Source organism: Colossoma macropomum, unplaced genomic scaffold, assembly GCF_904425465.1.
Source record: "Colossoma macropomum unplaced genomic scaffold, Colossoma_macropomum, whole genome shotgun sequence".
NCBI lineage: Eukaryota > Metazoa > Chordata > Actinopteri > Characiformes > Serrasalmidae > Colossoma > Colossoma macropomum.
Genome location: NW_023494803.1, coordinates 21,577,121 through 21,598,907, shown reverse-complemented (window position 1 = coordinate 21,598,907; position 21,787 = coordinate 21,577,121). Strand labels below are relative to the sequence as shown.

The following is a 21,787-nucleotide window of genomic DNA, read 5'->3' as shown; positions in this document are numbered from 1 at the left end:
AAATTGCAGGCTATCAAACATAAATTACTATTCTTGGTTAGCCAAGGGGGAGCATTGAGGATGTGTGCACTGAAAAACTGTGAAAGATGTTTCAACATGCAATCATGGTAGACACTGAAAGGAACTACATGAAAAGGAAAAGCACATGGCAGCTGCCGCTGTCTTAAAATGAGACTAGAAACCTCTTCACTGTGGCTCCAGTCCGTGGTCTGCCAGTGCTAATCGCAGTCGCTAAGCAAACTTTGATTTTGGCAGCTTTCAGGAATCGGTACTCTGGGTATTCAAAGTTATGTTCCCTACATTATTGTTCCTATAAATCTTGTGAGAACACCATCACCTTGTAGTCTTGATCCCAGATGGTGAGGCATCACCAAAAATCATATGTGATGAAAGATCTTTGCAAAGTTAGACTTTCCCCATAGTTCAGGTGTCTACAGTAAAGAAAGTGCATGCTCAATGTGGCTATTGTGCATTTTAACAAGAGTCTAAACTAGTCCATTATTGCTGAATCACAGAAGCTATTTGGATCAATATCTTTGCTTTTATTTACCGTGATTTGGGGTTGTTGTGTTAAGAGCCAGTCTGATGCTTTGTCTGATAGGGTTGCATATGTTGCATTTTAAAGCCGGAATTTAAAGGAATTGTGGATGAATTGAAGTAAGCTTAGATGGACAAAACAAATGACTTCTAATTCATGAAGTTAGTGCGTGGGAAGTAAATGAAATAGTTCAGCCATAAATTTACAGATTTTTGCCCTTAGTCCAGTATAGTTGTCAAGTGGTTCAACAAAGCTGTGTTAAGTAGCTTCAGAGATATTATTTAGATTAAATTCGCTGGGCTGATTTGTTATTATGTAGTACTCCTACATTCAACTTAATATGGTTATATTGAATCCTTGAAAGTAGAACAAGCAACACATGATAATAGGTTTGTTAGACCTACATAATTAAGTTATTACTGTACTACCAGGAGTTAACCAAGGAGTATAGGAAAGCTGCATACATGAAGGAAGGTAGGCCAGGTGGAAAGACAACACAAAGAGGGTGAGTTAAACTGGGCAAAAGTTACAAAAATGCACACAGGTGATGATGCTAGGTGCCAACGTTGCAGAGGTTTAGTTTTATTCAATAAGGTTGAACTGACCACACAAACACGTATCAGGAAGCAACACAACTCACTCAGTTTTACTCTGATACATGCATTTGTTAAGTAACAGCAATGAGAGAAAACTGATTAAAACCATTGACAGAGTGGTGCATCAGGACTCTTTAGTGTTCACACTACAAATGGTCATATGCATCTCTGATCTGATTGCAGATATGAAGGTTGATTTGCAAAGTTTTCAGATGTGAAGGTTGAATTTGCTAGATTTCGCATGAAAATAACTGCTACATATATTCATCCAAGAGTTGTTTGCATTCTTTAAATTACACAATTGAATATTGAGTCAAATGCTTTCAAATGCTTTTAAGCACAGAATAATGGAAATGCAAATGGCATTTTTAGGGACATTTCAGTGGGATGTGTGTCGAAAGCAGTCTGTCACATCAGTTGTCCAGCAGTGGACTGTGTGAGTGCATTACTGCGCTCTCCACCTGTCTCTGACTGAGCGAGTTTCACTCGTGAGGAGGTCGGCGCGCGTGTGTGTGAGTGGGAGAGAGATGCGGTGGGTCGGTGTCAGTGCACGTGCGGCTGGCGGAGGTCACGTTGGCTGAGCGCAGTCTCTTTCACTGGAGTACACCGTTGCTCACACACATGCAGCCTGCCATCTGCCTTCTTGCATCAGTGTCATCCAGAACCACGCGCCGGCCTTTCACTCCCACATGTCCATTATTGCTGAATCACAGAAGCTATTTGGATCAATATCTTTGCTTTTATTTACCGTGATTTGGGGTTGTTGTGTTAAGAGCCAGTCTGATGCTTTGTCTGATAGAGTTGCATATGTTGCATTTTAAAGCCGGAATTTAAAGGAATTGTGGATGAATTGAAGTAAGCTTAGATGGACAAAACAAATGACTTCTAATTCATGAAGTTAGTGCGTGGGAAGTAAATGAAATAGTTCAGCCATAAATTTACAGATTTTTGCCCTTAGTCCAGTATAGTTGATTAGCCAAGAAATGCTAGGAATCTGGATTTCTGACATTATCTATGAAAGAACACCAAATAACTGACAGAATTTAGCCTTCAAAATGCCTGCTACTGCTGTTTTTGATCTCTGAAATGTAGGGATGTATTCAGTATTCAAGTCGATTTCAGAACTGAAAAAAATGTAACGTGTTGTTTTTTTTGTTTTTTTTTAAATAATAAAACAGTGCCAACAATTAGAGGAGGGTGATACAGCAGCAATGCATTATCACAACACTTGCAGAAGTTTTCATGATACCCTATATGTCATGATATATTTTTCTGATATCTGGAAAAGTCTGGTAAGTTGGAAAAGTCAGAGCGGTAACACATAAAAAAAACAAAATGACTAGATAAAAAAGTACTGACGATATCCACAATATGCTCAGAAAAGCATATTGTGACATATTATGACCTAATTTATAATGAAAACGAGCCACAGTCAAGTTCTCGTTGGAGCCCGAACGACGCACTGGTTTTAAGTTCCTACAGTGCAGCCTGCTCTGGTTGCTTTGGCTACTTAATAAAACAATTACTGCATGTTCTGAAATCTCCATCTGACTGTGACTGCTCCAGACATCACATTGTCCTTTGCATCACTGAACAGAGGCCCAGTTTTCCAATTTCAACACACAGATTTGTAAAATACTGTGGTTCATTTTGTTTTGTTTTTGTTTTTTTTGAGTTGCCTAGTAGAAAAAGGCATTGAGCCTATGAAAAAACAAATTTGAGATGGATCAGCAGGGTGACATAGTGGACCTCAAAAGTCATGCTTGTTCCAAACAAACCCAAAACAACCCAAACTTCTGTGATTGTTAGAAGGTTCTCCCTTGTTTACTCCCAAATAACTGGGCTTGGCAGTTATTTTTCTAGATATTGTGGTAAATTGTTTGTAATTGGTTATAAACGTTTAGTTGATGTGCTCTGGCATTACATTTACTAGTTCAGCATTTAAATGGCTAGTCATTATGGGTTTTAATTAGGCCTCAAAAAATATTATTTTAATGGTCAATCATTATTCATTGTTTATCAAGAGCTAAATTACCAGCCGCAGGAAAAAAATACATTTGGTGCTTTGTTTAAACGTGTCCCTAATTTTGAGTTACAGTTACTAAAAAACAGTAGCTAAAAATATGTGATATAATAATACATATATAAATAACGCTATAGCTCTTTAGGCTGCAGCATCATTTATTTTAACCGGTTTAACATTTTAATGTGCTGGTTCACATGTGCTGGTCAAGTTATGCGTGAATTGAGGATGAGCTGATGGCATTTTTTTCCCATGAAAACCTTGTTTACAAAATTAGTTGTATTTTAGTCTCATTAACCACTGAGTAACTGTGATAGTACACAGAAGCTGCCGAAAGTTCAACAGTTTTTTGAAATAGCCTATTAAATACTTCTGCTCAACAGAAACTGGCTTAGAATAATCCGATGACTAACATCAGTAATATAAAATGATGAGATTTAGTGATGTTTGTAAGGGTAACATTAGCTCATCTAACAAGTCCTCAGGGAGTAGTCTGGTTTATCAGAACACTAGCTGGAGGGAAAGATACCATTTACTGATCATTCTGCTGTGTCAGAATCAACACTATCTATAGTCTTATCTGGAAGTCGAAAGCAACACTGTGAGTCAGACTTGCATTGAATGTGACTACTTTATTCTTTATTTTGAAAAACATGCTCCCAGATTTCAACCATAATGGTTCTTTTTCTTTCGCTATCTGCTGTCACAGGTACGACACGATACTGCCCTCTTCATGTTAAGTCATTAACTTATTCTAGGTTGGGCTCCCTTAGCAAACGAAACGAAAGATCAGCAATAGAAATATTTGTTGATGATATTTTATTGTCAGCATTATCAGTAATGTTGAATAATTGTTTCAGCCTTAAGTTTTATTAATGTAGTTTATAAATAAAAGGATTGTGCTTAATAGCGTTTCCGCTTTTGCTGTGGCATCAAATTAGTGTCAAATTTTAGTTTGATGACAACTCTAATGCAGTGTTCATTTGTCCATTCTTATAGTCAACAGTATATCTTGCGATATCAAAAACCACATAAAATTTCTGTCTATTTGAGATTACTTGACGTGATATGCTTTGAGGCAAGCGTGACATGTTTTAAGCATGCAGTTTATCTTTTGTAGCTGCTTTGCAATCTTCAGATCTTGCCTGATCAATACATTTAGGGTAAAATGAAATTGCTTTTTGCCAAAGTGTTCCTTTAAAAGAGCTCCTCTGTGTCTCATGGAACAGCTGTTGATGTCTGTGCTTCGTGACAGATCTTTCCAGGGTTCAGTTAGAGCACACATAAATCTGTAAGCTAATTGCTTTCCTGTCCCATTTATGAAAGAGTGAGAAAGAGAGAGAGAGAGAGAGTGTGACATGTTTGTTTGGCACTTATTCCCACACAGTGAAAGTGGTGTGGTGAGAGCCAGTCTCTCTCACAGTGCTGAGCGTCTGCCTCGAAGGGCCTTGCACCCACACGCGAGAGCCAGCGTGACTGTTCTCATAAATGAGTCAGGCCTGAGAGTCAGAGTGTTGCGGTCCGATTAAAAGGCGTTCATCCACTTCGTCCGTGTTCCTGAGCGCTGAAGCAGAAACCTTTAACGTTTCTACACTTCCAGAAAACAGAGCCAGGACTGCATGTGGAAATGTGTATGGCCTGTTGCATTTGTCTAGTGTGCGCGCACACGTGTGTGTGTGTAGGAGGAAGAGGAGCGCAAACATGCCATCTCGCCCAAGGCCGAGCAGCAAGTCTAGATAGCTGTCAGTAGGCATCCACTGTGAAAGCAAAGTTCATACTTCACAGTAACACTACATAAAGTGTCTCATTCCTTTTAGCCAGCATGATAAAATGTTAACATTTTTTAGCCTGGCTGGTAAAATAATATGACTGCTGTGCATTTTGGCAGTTTAGGCCTAACTCAGCTGCTTATTGTCGAGTATCAGTAGTCAGAATCCTGGCTGCGTTTGTTAAGTCCGAATGATCATCTGGGTGCGCAGATGTTCATTGGCTAATAATTACATCAGAGCTAAAATAAGTATTTATGCTAAGGGCAACTTGTTCTTTAAGGGCAGACATTTGCTCTTTAGGCTCATTCTGTGCTCCCTCAGTGTGTAAGCATGGTGACCTGCCAGCCCATACAGTAGCAGTCAGATGTTTGGACACACTTACTCATGAAGAGGTTTGCTTTCTTTCTTTTTTCCACATTTTATAATAACAGTGGACATTTTTACATTTTCGATTCTGTAATTACACCCCCCCCCGCCTTTTTATTTCCTTAATGTAGCTTTTCACACTTTTGGCATTCTCTCTAGCAGCCACCTCGGAAGATTGTTCACCAGGCTTGAAGAAGCTCCACATGTGCTGAGCCCTTGTTAACAGTTTTTTTTAAGGCTGGCCTGAACCGCAGTTTATAGGCTTTGAATACTCACTGGTGTTTCTGAAGGAATGCTTTAATACTCATTCTAAGTACTCATACAAATATTGATATTTATATTTCATAAGTGACCAGAAATTTAAACGTTTGTTCATTTTTTGATCTTTTTTTTTACTTTTTAATTTAGTTCGCTTGTAGTCAAAATATTTCAGTTGTGAGTTTGTAGCAAATAGCTACATACACTTTTTTTGCTTACCTAGACAGCAGCAATGTTGCAGAAGTTCAAGACATAAATCTTTAAAAATCTTTGTTTAGTGATGTGTTTTCATAGTCAGTTTCGCTGGTTTACTGAATGGATAGCCAAGTTCATAGTCTACTGCTAACTTAGTGGTTCACCTTCAGTTCCACTTTAATAGATGAGCACAAATCTTGATCAGAATTAAGTTCTTGCTGAGTTATTTCAATGTTTTATACTAAATTTGTATAGATTTACCCGCCATTCATATCTTTTTTACTCTTTTAACTATTTAACTAGCCTGCTACCTATATAAGTGTATTCGGCTCATCTTTTTGTGTAACGGTCATTTGACATTTTAATATCATTAATATTCATTAACTTATATTCCTCCGGTCTTTCAAAAGACAGTGGGACACATTGTGGGATCATAGGAGGAAGTGTGGCTGAGTTAAGCCTTTAGCTAAGAATGCCTGGGTATGGTGAAACCTTTTTGTAGCCTAGTATCATGTCATATCATGGTAGTGATAAGCCTCTAACTCAGAATTGTCAGGGATCAACAAGAGTGTTCCAGAATTAAGGTGGGGTCAAAAGGGGTAACAAACAACAAAGCTTCTGAATACTAAATAAGGAAACAAATGAATACTTATATTCTAATTACTGAGGCCATGCTCTACATTTATTTGAAAAAAAATGAAATGCAAAACATACATAAATATCAGCTTCACTCTTTTGAATTAATTAACCATAAACTCTTAGATCGGGGCACACAACTCCGGTCCTGGAGGGTTAGTGCCTAGCATAGCTTGGAGATTTCCAACTCAGCCGTGCCCACTAACTCTGGCAATTAACAGATGATTGTAATTTGGTGTGTTTGAGCAGGTAAATCACCAAACTGTGCGGCCCTCCATGACTGGAGCTGCGCACCCCGTCTTAGATCAGGAAAAGATTATGAAAAGTATACATTCAGTCAGGAATGTCCAAACGTTTTGCCTGGTTCAATATATGTAGCTTGGCAATATGTGTACACATACACATGCAAGCAGACCTTTGACCACACTGTCTCCTCCTTCTGTCCCAACGCAGAGGTACTGCTGGACCCTTGCCGGACATGGTGCCCATCGTCATCGTGCCAGGCTGTGTGCCAGTTGAAGGAGGCGGACCCCACCCGGCCGCAGCTGGTACGCTGCGGCAACTGCACCCTGGAGTTTTGTTCAGCCTGCAAGGCCAGCTGGCACCCAGGCCAAGACTGCCAGGAAAATCCCCCAATTACCGCCTTCCTGCCAGGGGAGACCAGGTATCCTCCTTGCTTCTCTTCATGGTTAAAATGTACAGTTTTGCCCTTACCCCAAATGTAGTTTGATGTCAGAAGTTAGCAAACAAGTATTCAAAGCTTTTAACTCAGCAGTTAGTATTGTCACTTGCCTCAAACTGTGAGCTGTTAAGAAATTTCAAATAGACTTACTTATGTGATTTCTGAAACTGTATACAAGCTGTATGAAGAAAAACATGTTTTGTGAGTCCAAACAGATTGGCACTGTATATCAGCAACTAGTTGTTTTCTTTTCCTTGTTTAGAGTTGTGATGTTTGCTTTGCCTCCTCCTCTTGGGAGTCTCAGGATGACAGTGTTTGGTGAAGTATTGTCATTAAATTTGAAAGTAGACATGTCTCCATCTGTCTTAACCAAGGGCAAGTAGTAGTCAAGCCCTGAGCTCTTTACTTCAGAAGCCTCAGGCTGCTGCCCGACAGCTGACCAAGCCAGCTGAATTATAGGATTGTCTGTATAACTCCAAGCTTTCTCTGCACGCATTCAGTCTTTAGCTGTGTCTGGATGAATGTGTTTTGGGGCAATGGTATAGTCTACTATCTGCAGTTTTCTACCTGAACTTTGAAAATAGTTCTAGAAAACATGTGAAGAGCCTTTAACTGACTCTGAATGTGACAGAATCAGTGTCGTGTTTTTCACTGTGTTTAGATCAGTAGTTCAAGCGTAGGCCTAGAAATGCACCGGTATCTGTGAGCTGTATCCCTGAGGGGTTTACACTGGATCCGGTTTTGGCTGAGGCATCTTTTTTTTCTGTTGTTTTTAATGGGAGAGATGCACTGGGCTTCTGGTCTTTTATGTACACTGGGCAGCTGTTTAGTGTGGATTGCTCCATGCGCCTTGAGAAAAAAGGTAAACTTGAAGCAGACAAGTACTTTAAATCGTGAGGGTTTTTTTTTCTGGGCTGACCAGTCAGATCACAGGTAAGGTGGGACTTTGCAGTCCTTCACAGACCTAAATCATGACAAACAGCACCATGTTTGCTAGTTACTAGTAGTACTTTTTGCCTAAACACATTGAAATAATAGCTTGGTAGCACAGCTGGGGTCAAGGCTGTGCTTGAAATGTAGAAAAACAATGTATTTTCTTACATTTTTCTCTCTCTGTCCTCAGTTCTTTCTTTAAGAGTGAAGAGGATGATGCTCCTATCAAACGGTGTCCCAAATGTAAAGTTTACATTGAGAGAGATGAAGGCTGTGCCCAGATGATGTGTAAGAACTGCAAGCATGCCTTCTGCTGGTACTGCCTGGAGTCTCTGGATGTAAGTGCTCATATGAATAACTTGTCTTTCTCCTGTAACTACATGAAAAATTGTGCTTGTTTTTAACCTAGTCACATTTGTTGGAATTGTCTTATCTATTCCTTTTTCTCCAAACATACATTTCATATTCGTAGCCAGAGTTAAATTTTTGCTTTATCAGATCACAGAACTTGATATCCAAATGCCTCTGCCTTGTCTAAGTTTTGTGTTGCATACTTCAGATGTTGACTTTTGCGATGAGATCACAGTTAAGGTTACCTTCTGATAACCCGTCCAAGCAGGTAACATTTCTGCAACAACACTACACAGTGGGCCTGTGCATCACTATTCAGCTTTGGTGTCCTATCTTATTCACAAAGTGCCAGTGTGGCTGCAGGTTTTCATTCCAGCAACGCAGGAGCTCACATGATCAGTTGTTTGAAGATTCGGACCAACTGATTTAACAAGTAGAATCAGGTATGCTCCAGCTTGTTTGGAATGAAAACCTGCAGCCTCACCAGCACGTTGTGGATAAGATTGAGCACCCCTGCTGTAAGTCTTTGGCACTGATGAGCATTTTGCTTTGCATACCTGAACAGTCCATGAGCAGGTTTTTCCGAGAGCTTTCTTGGTCTTCCAGAACTTGTCTTGACTTCAGCAGTTTTCCTTAACTTGCATTTCTTTATGACATTTTGGACACTGAAAATTACAAGCAGGAAGTGTTTAGATAGCTTTTATAGTCTTCTCTTGCTTTGTAGAAGTCAGTTATCTTTCATTTCAGATCCTCAGTCTGCCACTTACATGAAAGCTGTTGAGTTTAAGCATAACACCTTGAGAGGTGAGAAGGGTCACATAATTTGTTAGCCTCTGGAGTTGTTAACATCTGTCTTGGATTAAGGCCTGATGAGTCAAATGTGCTCTGAGACCTTATAAAATCTAAAGGCTGAAAGGGTGGCCAAACTTTAGCAACTAAATGAAATAAATGATAATCTTGCATCATTGTACATATTGTACATGTAATTTGATCAGGGGTGCCCAGACTTTCACATACAACTGTAGAAATAACAGACAAAGAATACCCCGCCTAAACATGCAGATCAAAAACGATCACTTGCAAATGATGAAGCAGACAGTTGGTCCTTAAGATTAGATTTGAAAAACAAACTGGAGTTGTCTGCAGTGTGAACACAGCATTAGATGCTCTCTAGCACTGTTACTTTGCCTTACCAGTATGGTTTCGTTCCAGATATGAGCTCATGCTGTTAGAACCAAAGAGGTGTAATTTGGACTTGCTGTATCACCTTTAACATGCACAAACAAAATTTTAACTGTTAAAATTTCAGCTTCCTTTTCAGGCTTGCAGGAAATAATCCAGATGTATCTATCAAACATATTTTGCAATGTATGAAAATGGCCAAAAATGCATTTGTTACATATTTTTAAATGCATTGATTTGTATTTGTTATTATTATTATTTTTTTTTTCAATTTTATGTAGTTTTAACAAGGGTTACAGATATAACTAAATATACATAAATTGATTAAATGGTACTGCATTTACCATTGTGCCTATGTGGCAAGACAGTGCTCACACAAAATGTGTTTCAAATAAACAAGATATCAAATCATCAAACTTCATTTTCACAGTGTATGAATACCTACAACAGTAAAGTGCATTAGACAAGTATGTTGGCTGTTTTCAAATGTATTTGATAAATATATTTACATACATTTATTTTTGTATGGTACATTTCTGTGTGCAATATTTCCCCATACATTTTTTTAAAAATGTCTTTTAAAAAATATTTGGTTAATATGGCAATAAGGTTTTTGAAATGAATGTTGGCATGGACTGCAATGTATTTGAAATACATTTAAAATATATAAAAAAATCTGTCAATGGGTTACTTTAAAGTGTTCTTAGCCTACAATTTCCTTAGTTAACATTTTCCACTTACGGTTGGATTTATGGATTAAAAACAGTCTGAATTTATTTTTACGTGGCCATTTTTCCAACCTTTCTTCATTCCTTAGAATAAACAGGCTGTATTTGTTACTGTGCCTTTAAGAATGTTATGTAAATGCTCTGTTCTGACTGGCTGCTGTAAGTTGTGTCATTTTCAAAAAGCAGTCTAGGCTGAAACACTCCTGATAACTTCAGCATGAATGTGCAGAGCTAAACTGCTGTAAGCTGAATAGGCACATATATGTCAATATGCTGGCTTTCATGACATCCCAAAAACAGTGAATTCAGGACGGTCTGTTTTTGCAGCTTAGTTTCCATATATGGACCATATAGACTGTGAAGTGGGCGGTATGTTTTGGAACTTAAGCAATGTTTGTATACTACATCAAACTTTCATTAAATTTAAAAACTGATACATTCAGTTTTCCATGATATGGGCCCTTTAAAACATGATCCAGATAAAAACAGCTAAGCAGTGGTTGTAATAGCTGGACTTTGACTTAGCTAAAAAGCTGCCAGCCTGTCTTTCTCTTAAAACTTCTGTCATTTGCAAAAGAGGCTAAACACATGGTTTTGCTTTCAGAAATAGGAGGTGGTGAGTAATTTAATGCACAAAATAGCCAGCAACCACTTCCAGTTCTGCACACTTCCCATATTCAACCCAAATCTTTGTCCTTGAAGTGAGGTTGTGGAGATGTACTCTGGCAGAGCACCAGGGATGCTGTGTAAGAGTGGTGCTTTACATCTGTTATGGTGTCCTTGTTGATTTTAAGAAACTAGAATAATTCTAAATGATCTGAGTACACACAGCATGTTTGTATCCTTTCACATGTAATCTTCCTGGTGTGCTTCAGTAACTAAATACAGCCCAGTAGTTATGCTATGCTTAGATCTCTTGGTGTCCTCTTTTACACTGTTCTGATGGTTGTAGTACTGCTATAGAGGCTACCGCGTGCCCATGTGCCTGTCAGTAAGGCACTCTGCTGCAGCTGCACCCTTTTGAGCAACTGTCCCTCACAACCCTCCTCCCAAGATAATGAGCACCCTCTCCTATCATTCTGTGTTTGACAGGACGACTTCCTTCTTATCCATTATGACAAAGGACCTTGCCGCAACAAGCTGGGCCACTCCAGAGCCTCCGTGATCTGGCACAGAACGCAGGTGAGCACCCCCCTCCACTGGCCCCACACAATATTTCCTTGCTCCTTTTCTTTGTCCAGTGTAGCAGTCTGACTGCAGACAGGCACGTGTGCTCGCGTGTGACTAAGGTGAAAACCTTTCATTCACTGTTTGTGAACCATAGGTTTGAAGTCAGCCATAACCACAGGGCATGCAGGAGCTGTTGTCCTGTCCTGCTTGTTGCTAAAGCTGTTCATTTTGTTCATATAGTCTTCCCCAATCTGACACATGCCAAGTAGCTTGTTGTTACAGATGGCATAAATTGTACTTAAATGTCTGTGTTCTTGTTCTGTTGAGCGCAAAGAACTAAAGGATTCAAAGATCCTTTATAGAAGTGAAGAGGGCTTGAGTAGAAAACACTGCTGTCTTGTTTGCACATGGCAAAAAAATGCTTCATGATACCTTAGATACAAATAGATTATACATTACTTGAATATTATAAAACAAGATTATAGATTAGATAGATCTATATAAGTACATCAGTATAATAATATAATAGTCCATTTTGACATTTTCCTCATGAAAAATATTTGGCGTGTATTTCCCAGTGAACCATATTACATCTCTAATCTGATTTATTATCCATTAAAGCCAGCATTTTGTCCAAATTCACCTCAGTTAACCTCAGGATGACTCAGGAGTTGGAAATTTTGATACCGCCTCATTGCACAGGCTGAAATACCCTTCTCAAATTCACTGGGTAGCTACAGTTTGCTAGAGACTGCGGACACCCCAGTAACAGGACGGAATGTCCCGTGTTCAATAGAGGCACTGCTAAGTGGTACAAAGAACTTGAACTTCATACAAGTATGAATACTGCCAGAAACCCTCATCTCGTTCATCTCGAGTCTGATCCTAAAGGGAGGGGTTGTAGTCAGTTTGCTTAGAGCCATCTGTTGCTCAGTGGGGAGGGCTGAGTCAGTCCGGCAGTGCTGGAGTATGGCTCTACCACCATGCATCCTCTTTACAGCAGCACCACCACGCCTCCTCATGAATTAATAAAGCAGGGCCACACTGGGATAAGCCATGCAGTGCTGCGAGAGGTCCCAGCACAGAGGGGGTTATGCTGGTGCTTTTTTCATCCATTACACTACGCCGTGTATGCTTTGATCCAAGATGGGAGTTTTGAGCCATCTGGGATATAGGGAAAGTAGTGTGCATGCTATATCAGTAATTTCCAAATGTTTTATGATATCAGATCATAATTAAAGGAGCATCATCATAAACCTTACTTGGCTTGAGGCACCCATCAAATGACATTGGCTACACTGTATTTAACCAAGTTCCTCAGTTTAGTTTAGGGTTATCGACCAGGGTAGGCTATAATGCTCATTATCTTTCAATACCACTAAAACTAAAACAGTATACAGTACTTTGCAAAAGTCAGAGGCCATCCTTTCATTTATTCCAGTCAACTTCCAGTCAAAACACCCAGTTTTCATTTCTCCGTCTCAGGGAAAAAAAGCAGGAAATATATATTTATCTAAAAATTACACAGAAGCCTTCAACACTCAAGTATTATCAAATCCATCAGTACTTATTTTTTTCACACTTTTGTCTACCCTCCTACCTCTTTAACCCTTCCATCTTTCCAGTCTTAGAACTAATGAGTTGCAGCTGTGTTCTCCTGATAAAAGGTGTCCCCAAAGGAGTCACTGACATTGTTTCCCGTCAAAGAGACAATAACATTCACACAAGCAACTATCCAAACACGCCTTAGCTGCCTTGCACATTTCTCTCTCTTGTGTGTCTAAAATGGCTAAATGAGATATTTCTGAGGAGATTAGATATAAGATAATCCACTTGCATAAGGATGGGGATAGTGGAAAAAAAAACAGGAGTTTCTAAAACTGGAGTTCGAAAAATGCTTAAAATTTATATAGAAAATGTGATTCCTAACATCCGTACTAGACCTGGTAGACCACCAGATCTGTCATCATCAGATAAACAGTGATTAAAGCTTTCATCTTTGAGAGAGAGCAGAAAATCAAGCTAATCTCTCGCTTCAGACCTGAAAAATAAAGTTTTTTCTAACCATCCCTCCACTGTGAGAAGACAACTCAGCTCTATGGATCTGAAAGGATGTGCAGCCATCAAAAAGCTGTTACTGTTAAGGAAATAGACAAAAAAGGAAGAAAATCTGCAATACAACACCAAAACTGGACACCTGAGATATGGAGTAAAGTATTTTGGACTGATGAGTCTGCACACATCCAAAGCAATCAAAGAGTCTTCAAACTGTGTCTACAACTATCAGTCAAGCATTGTGGAGGGTCAGTGCAAGACTGGAAATGTATGACATATGGAGTTGATTTTGTTTTTGATTGAAGGCATCACAAATGCTCATTAGCACAAACAAATTTTAATAAATTATCTGTTTACCTTCTGGGAAACATTTGATTGGAAGAAATTCATTCTATAGATAACAGATTCATTCTATAGACAATTCATCTTAAGATAACAACCCCAAGCGCACTACTGAGAAGATTAAAGCTGCCTTTTCACTGCACGGTACTGGCTCGGCTCAACTCGACTCGCTTTTCTTGGTTTTCAACTAGGCAAATCTGGTACCTGGTACTGTTGTTGGTACCTCCAAGTGAGCTGAGCCGACACCAAAGGATGCATCACTTTTGAGCAACCAGAATTGTCTCGTCGTCTGAACTGTAGTATTGTCCAAACTGTCCTGTTTTTTTCCAGCAGTATTTCATCTTGCTGCCATTAGCCTGAACAAAAGTTTGTCTCCTTCACATCTTGGCAGTTTCATGCAGCCATCTACATTGAGGGGTTACTATATCTGCAGTGGAAAAATGAAATAGCTGGTACCAAAAGCAAGTAGAGTCGAGTCGAGCCGTACCATGCAGTGAAAAAGACGTCCTTATCAAACAAAGAAGCTGTTAATGTTCCCAGAACAATGGACTGCGCAACCCCAGAGCCCAGATCTCAACATCATCGAATGTGTTTGTGATTACTTGAACTTTGTTCTTCCAACTACCTCACAACTTATCAACTGAAAAAAAAGAAATAGATTTCTGTTACTTTTTTCTGTTTTTATGTTTATTTGCATTATTTAATTATAAAGTAAACAAATAAAAGTGTGGTCTCTGACTTTTGTCCAGTACAGTAGATGATAAATTACCCAGCCCAAAGGGAGAGAGATGGAGACAAGGAGAGAGTTTGTATATACAAGTAGGGACAAGGAGTCCAAAGTTGTATCTGTTCCCATGCTGTGTTTATGAACCCTACTCTCATAGTGGTGGCAGGGTTCCATGTGAAAGAAGAGACCGATTGTACTGTGGCCTGGTTTTTCGAGCCAGATCATACTGTGGTCATTACAGAATGACTCAAGCCAGGCACAAGCCAGTGTCCCAGGGTCACCCAATCAAATGGGAACATTTAGCGTCCTTTGCAGGACTTTTGTAACAGCATATTGTCACATTCTTTCTAAGCGGTTTTCTAAACATAGTGAAGATTTAACATTTGATGCCCCCATGTGCTCAAACATTATATAACACTCTTGCCAGTCTGACTTTGGCAAATTAAAAGATTCAGTTCAATCTTGCATGCATGTTTATTTGACTGCAGATTGTGATGACTGATGTCATTTTCTGTAAGACATAAACAATACGGTCAAACCAGCATTTTGTGTCAGGGAGAGTGGCCGTACTGAGACTTGGGCCAAAATTTTGTACATAAATTTCAAGACGCAAGTGTCAAGCTGATAAAACAGTAGTACAGTTTTCCCATTCAAGATGCTCACAATATCCATTATGCAGTTTTCCACTGAAATGTCAGTGTCAAATGTCGCATCCAGTGACAAATAAATAAATAAAGGGAGACTAAGTATTCAGTTAAAATGTTTCCTCTCTGTGTAAATGCCCAAATGGTTTGTAGGGATGTCCTAATTCAGTTTTGTTTTGTTTTTTTGTTTTGTTTTTTGTTTTGTTTTTTTGCCCCAAGCCATGTAAATCTTTTTTGTCTCTGGTGGCATGCGATTTGCAGTATGGGGCCAAAAGTACACTTGAAGAGTAACAGCCACTTTCACATTTAAGCATGGCAGTGTTTAGATCAAGGATGTCAAACTGGATTCCTTCTGAGTCACAGCTCTGCAGAAATTGTCACTTTCCCTCATCTAAGATGTTGAATTCCATCATGATGGCCTTATTAATAAGCTGAGTTCAAACGGGTTGAACACTGGTCTTTGCGAGGCTGTGGCCTGAAAGGACCCCAGTTTGAGATTGACACCCTTAGTTTAGACAAAACCTGGCTGGCTCAAGTTCTCATAATCTTGTTAAACACTTGTTAATCTCTTTGTTAATGTCTGAAAACATGCTTTACTTCTGCAGGTGTGGAAATGCCCATTTACATCACGTCTACAACTCTATGCTTAAAACAAGAAACAAAGGATCCGAACTAGATTGGGTTTAATATAGCCAGTATACTTTTAGCATGTTATTAGCACATACATCAACTGGCCACTTCATTAAGTAAACCTTGTATCTACACTCTTTGTCCATCACTTACCTTGCAGGGGCACTTTGTAGTTCTACAATTACACACTGTAGTCCACCTGTTTCTACGCATACATTGTTAGCCCCCATTTACCTTGTTCTTCAATGGTCTAGACCCTCACAGGGCAGGTATTATTTGCACAACCCTGCAGTGACACTAACATAGTTGTGGTGTAGCACTGGTACGAGTGGATCACACACAGCAGAGTTTCTGGAGTTTTTAACCAATTCAGTGTCACTTCTGGACTGAAAATAGTCCATTAACCAAAAATATCCAGCCAGCAGTGTCCTGTGACCAACATACTGTGACCACTGATGAAGGATCTGCAACAGATGAGCTATAGTCTCTGACTTTACATTTGCTGGGTGCACACATTTGCTACACACACTAACACACCACCACCATGCCAGTGTCACTTCAGTGCTGAGAATGATCCACCACCTAAATAATACCTGCTCTTTAATTGTTCTGGCTGTTGAATAACAGGGTAGAAGTGTGCTAACAGGTTATGCACAGAAACCAGATGGGCTACAGTCTGTAGAACTACAAAGTGCACCTATATGGTAAGTGGGCCTCATAAAATGGATAAAGAGTGAAGAAACAAGGTAGGTGTGCTTGGTGAAGTGGCTTATGTATTCTAAAGCTTTGGAATGATGTTCTGTATTAAGTATTATGTTTAGTCAGAAGACCTCCCTCCTTGTCTTCTAACTTGTGTGTCTGTGTGTCTCTTTCCAGGTTGTGGGTATCTTTGCTGGTTTTGGCCTACTCTTGCTGGTAGCCTCTCCATTCCTGCTGCTGGCTACACCTTTTGTCCTGTGCTGCAAGTGTAAGTGCAGCAAAGGAGATGATGACCCCTTGCCCACCTAAACCGCCTGCGCGGAGACACCGTGGGGGCTACTCTGGCCATCTCCGTTCGTTTTTTTTTTTCTTTTTTCCCCTCCTTTTTTTCTTTGTCCCCGATTGACCCTCCAGGTTGGAGCTGATGGGGCCTGCACATTTGAAGCTGCATCACGACCAATCTCATGCCATGGCCTGGCTTGGTTCTGGGAGTGGGTTGTGGTCAGGCTTGTTTAAAAAGGCTGAGTGAAACTTTACATGTGCTTGATGTCACATAGAGAGCCAGAGAGATGAGTGGCGAACCACGCCCTCAGCAGTGCGAGAGGGAATAGACTCTTGGAGGCCCTGACGGTTGTCTAGCTTGATGCTTGTCTTGATCTGTGGGAAGTGGTTCATAGCATAGCAGTGATGCTTTTGGAGGGCTCTTCAATTAAATACTGCAATTCATGTAGCTCTGTGTGCATAGTAGCACTTGGGTCACTCAACACTTTCCCTGGTTCTCACTCTGTCTTGCACACACAAGGGGCTCTTTTGTCACTTTAAGGTCTGCAGTGTAAGCAGGGACTTTGTTTAAATGTACAGTGTGTTTTTTTTTATTGCAACAACTGAACTTATCTTGCTTTAAAATGTGTGTTACTACTACTTTATTTGTACAAGGATACAAAGCTCCCAGACTAATATTGTGTTTCAGGCAGGCTGTGTTGGCCATTGAGTTTATCTACTCCATCCATACCAGTTCGAGTGTGGACTTTATCTGTTTTCTAATTTGCACCTAGCTATTGGTTAATCTTGGGATTCAGACACATATTTTAGATCTGAATTGCTAGCAAGCAGTTTCTCATTTAAATCACCATTGATGCTTGCATTAACTGTCTCGTTGAATTAGCGTTTTTTTTTTTGACTTTATAGAAGCTTTACTGCATTCATTTAAGAATCTTAACAAAAAGCCCCAAATTAAAGAGAGACAAAATATTTTAAACCAAAACAATGTTGTTCACCCCAACATTGCCCATTTTTTAGGAAAACCCCACAAAAGCGCAGTCCAACAAACATCACAATTGTTTACTGTTTTTTACAGTTATCTCTATCTAAATGTCTCAATTAAGCATAATGTAAGCATATCTGGAGGCAATGCCTACATATATCACAACAATGTACTGTACAATAATCCTGTATATTCTATGTCAGATAGTTGGAAACTTGCATGTCTGTTTCACTCATGTCAGCTTTTATGACTCGAAACAGGAGATCGCCCTCATGCAGTCGCTGTAATTCTGGCAGGGATTATAAACTCTGGCTGATTTCAAGACTGTTTGGCTTGTGCTCATTTAAGTCTAGCACTATATCTATGCAAGTTTATACAACTTGAAGATTGCAGAAAATGTGGTTTGTGTTGTCCTCTTGTGCATTCAGAAGTGTTGTAGGCAAGACGGTGCCCCCAAAGTGTAATGGTACTGCGGTCAATACTACTACTATATCCAAAACTGTCCAGATTGCCCTTGGCTTTAACTTTCTACCCAGTGAACATGAAAACAGCCAGACTGTAACGTTTGAAAAGAAAAGTCATTAAATTATCAGAGCTTTTTTTTAATTAGAAGCTCATAATCTTATTCAGTCTTGCCTGCAGCACTTAAATGGTGCATATGTTATCTTGTGACATCATATCATTTAAAACCTAAAAAAAAAAAAGAAAAGAATGAAAAACCGTGGCGAATTTGTCACATCGTAAGAAACTAAGGTTGTGTCGATGTAGCTGGATAATATGTAGCTCGCTGGAGTCCTTTACAACCTTTGCTGTTGTCATACGTACAGCAGATGTGCCATACTGGGGGTTTGATATGACTGGGTGAGCATCTGTCTCTCCTTTATAATGCTTTTCTTTTGTATGTCCCTTTGAAACTCAACACAGTCTTTCTTCGTTCATTATGTTAAAATCTTTTTGATGTTGACAGGTTAACTTCATTCTTCAGTAGCTATCTGCATTAAGACAGTTTTTGCCTTAAGTTTTCAGTACCTCACTTGTAGCTCTGTTTTTTTTTCTTTCTCCTTCATTTAATCTCAGGTCCTAACGGATTACGCAGTTTGTCACTGTTTTGATATTTTGTTGTATGTAGATGCAAATTTGAAGTTCATCTATGGATGACAATCGTGCCAAGCAGGTTTCTAAGATGCTGATGGGGGATCGCTTTTTGACACAGTGAAGAAACACTTACTTATGTAGGTTTGTAGTACTTTGGCCCCTTGATGTTGTTGTATGAACTGTTTTTTAAAGGGTTTGTCTTGTGTACAGTACGTATATGGTTCTTGGTTTTATTATGCATTCATGTATTGTTTTTTCTTTTACTTAAACACTTCAGGGAATTGTCTAATTTGCAAGTCCACATTTGGCTTATTTTGATCCATGCATATACTGAGGAAAATAGACTACTGACCACATCTACATGGTCAGTTGTTCATCTTTCTTTCATTTGCAGGACGACAAGAGTACCTGAGAAACTTTGACACTATTGTATCCAGCAAAAAGCCAGAAGTTGTTTTCCCCTTTGTACAAGAATTATACCTCTTGCACAAAAAATACAGGGGGAGTAGGTCATTTTTATTTGTTCAGCTATCTGACATCTGTCTGTTTAAGACAGAGTCGATTTGTATAGTTTTACACTCAAGGTTAATCTTTTTAATGCATGCCTATAGACTTTTTTTCCTTGTGTACTGCAGTAGTTTATTTGTGAGGGCGATGTCTGTGTGTCACTTCCCAGCTTTGGCTATTCCAAATACCATTTCTGACCTGTATACTTGCTTTAAAATGACAGAATGTATGTCCATTGCCATGAAACTTTGGGGACTTTGGGGACTTTGGCAGTGTTGTACCCTTTGCTCCTGAAACTGGTTTTGCCTTTCTTTCTTCTTTAGATGGCCTTTAATGTGTAATTTGTTTGGTTTTTATACTTCATAGATAAAAAAAAAATAAATATTTAATTGTATTTTCTGTATATTGGAAGAAGCAAATCACACTTGTACAGTTGTAATCTAATAAATTTGCATGTGTGTAAAGTCCTGCATAAATACAAAAGTATATCTGCCCCCAAAACTGCTCTGTAGTCTGTGTGCCACAAACACAGTGAGATTATATAGTACAACCTATGTGGTCATATTCAGATATTTCAGGGCATTTTGTTTTCTGAGGCCCTGAAATAAGTGACTATGATCCAATACTTCCTTAAGTGTGGTATTCATTTTTTGCATTATTGCATTTGCAGTCATTAAATTCAAAATTTCTTCAAAATCCAGAAGAAAAAGCTGAATTTGGGAAATAAGGTATCTAAAGTACTTGCCCTACTGGCATATGGCAAGTGTTTTCGTCTGCACTAATATTGTCTTTCAGAATAACGTAGTTGCATAGCACATTTCCTAAACATCCCAAAAGCATTCAAACTGTACCTTTAGTAAGATCTTAGGTGTGAAGTTCAGCTGGGGCCAAGGACAGATGTTTGTGTGACTGCAGCCCTAAAAGGTCATGGATTTTCATATTCTATTTACTCTGTTTTGCCCTGATCACAAGTTAATAATCATGTCAAGATCAATCACTGTATGCTTAAACATTCAACAGGCTCCACATTTAATTGCTGCTATAGCAATACTGGGCCTCCTGCAGTATACAAAGCCTTTCAGCGTTTTTGCTATGGAATTAAAAAGAAGCTGAGATGGAAGATATAGTTATAATGACAAACTGATAAGCTAAAAGAAATGCAGCTTTTAGTATGTGATCTACACTCATGCTGAGAAGATGGAATTAAAACTCAGTGTGGTGTCACAGTTTCATTGTTTTTTGCTTTTTGTGTGGTTTTTTTTTTTTCTTTTTTTTTTTGAGACTGCCTGAAGTGGTTCCCTTGCAAAAATACCATTTATCAACAAAATGATACTCTAATTCTGCCATGTGCCCAGATTAACCCATTATGTGTACAGTAACCCAGCCAGTGGCAGACCAACAGAACTACACTTGCCTAGATGCCAGACATGATGTGTACACTCTTACAAATTGGTTCTTCATGAGTTCTTTAGTAAAAGCAAAATATAGAACCATGACAACTCAAAGGACAATTGCTCAAATTATTTGCATGGTTAAGTGGTTCTTCTCTATGATGACAACCATGTTGTACTTTAAAGACCTTTAAAAAATGGTCTGTCTGTACAGCACAAAAAAGGTTTTTGTTGTTACAAGTCAAGTTTGGTTTTGTATAGAACCCTTTGCTATAGAAGCTAATTTTCTCAGTTACAGCATTGCAATGCTGCCTAGTGCCTGAACATATCGCAGTGCCATAGCGGTGATGGGAACCAGACGTGTTTACATCTCAGTGACTGAATTATTGAAAAATTCTGAAAAACTGGTGGAATTCCCCTTTAACTTAAGTATTTACGTTTTATGCAAGCGACCACCGGCCTTTATGCAGTAATGCTAGGATAATGCTAGGACAGCTGTCTGACTAACCTCAAAAGGCGTCACCTGATTAATGTATAGGCCAGGAGTTTAAGTCGTTTATTCAGATTATTTAACTGGGACAAACAGCTGCGTCAGTTAATAACAGTAGTCACTAATAGGATATTAATTATAGAATAACATAAAGGACTACATTATCTATATCCTCATCTGAAGCGGCACAAACAACCGTTGGCTTGAAATGAGTATGAGGCTGTGCGCGCGGTCTGCAGCAGAGAGCGGGTATATATTTAGTTAAATTCCCCATTTTGTTTCTACTTTAACAAGCGATGGGGAGGACCCACGCTGTCCATAATGAACATTAAAAACTCTAGTTGGCTTCCTATTCGCCTGCTTCTTGTTCGAATTTTCCCGTTCCATCTTAAATAGTGCTGCAGAATGTACCTGCTGCACTATTTAAGGTGGAACGAGAAAATTGAAAATTAAAAAGCTGACTTCAGTTTTGTGTTTGAAGCAGTAACCGGCCCGCAGAGGGCAGTGTGTTCTCAG

At 39.2% G+C, this 21,787-nt stretch overlaps 1 protein-coding gene across 1 annotated transcript in view; it reads left to right on the top strand.

Annotated features, from left to right (window-relative positions):
- The window catches only part of rnf144aa (ring finger protein 144aa), a 42,467-nt gene extending 22,576 nt beyond the window's left edge, over positions 1–19,891 (top strand). The window contains exons 6-9 of the mRNA XM_036592758.1: positions 6,835–7,045; positions 8,187–8,334; positions 11,350–11,439; positions 16,702–19,891. Of these exons, the coding sequence (XP_036448651.1) occupies positions 6,835–7,045; positions 8,187–8,334; positions 11,350–11,439; positions 16,702–16,833 (581 nt within the window). The 3' untranslated portion in view covers positions 16,834–19,891. The remainder of the gene's footprint in view (positions 1–6,834; positions 7,046–8,186; positions 8,335–11,349; positions 11,440–16,701) is intronic.
- Positions 19,892–21,787: the final 1,896 nt, after the last annotated feature.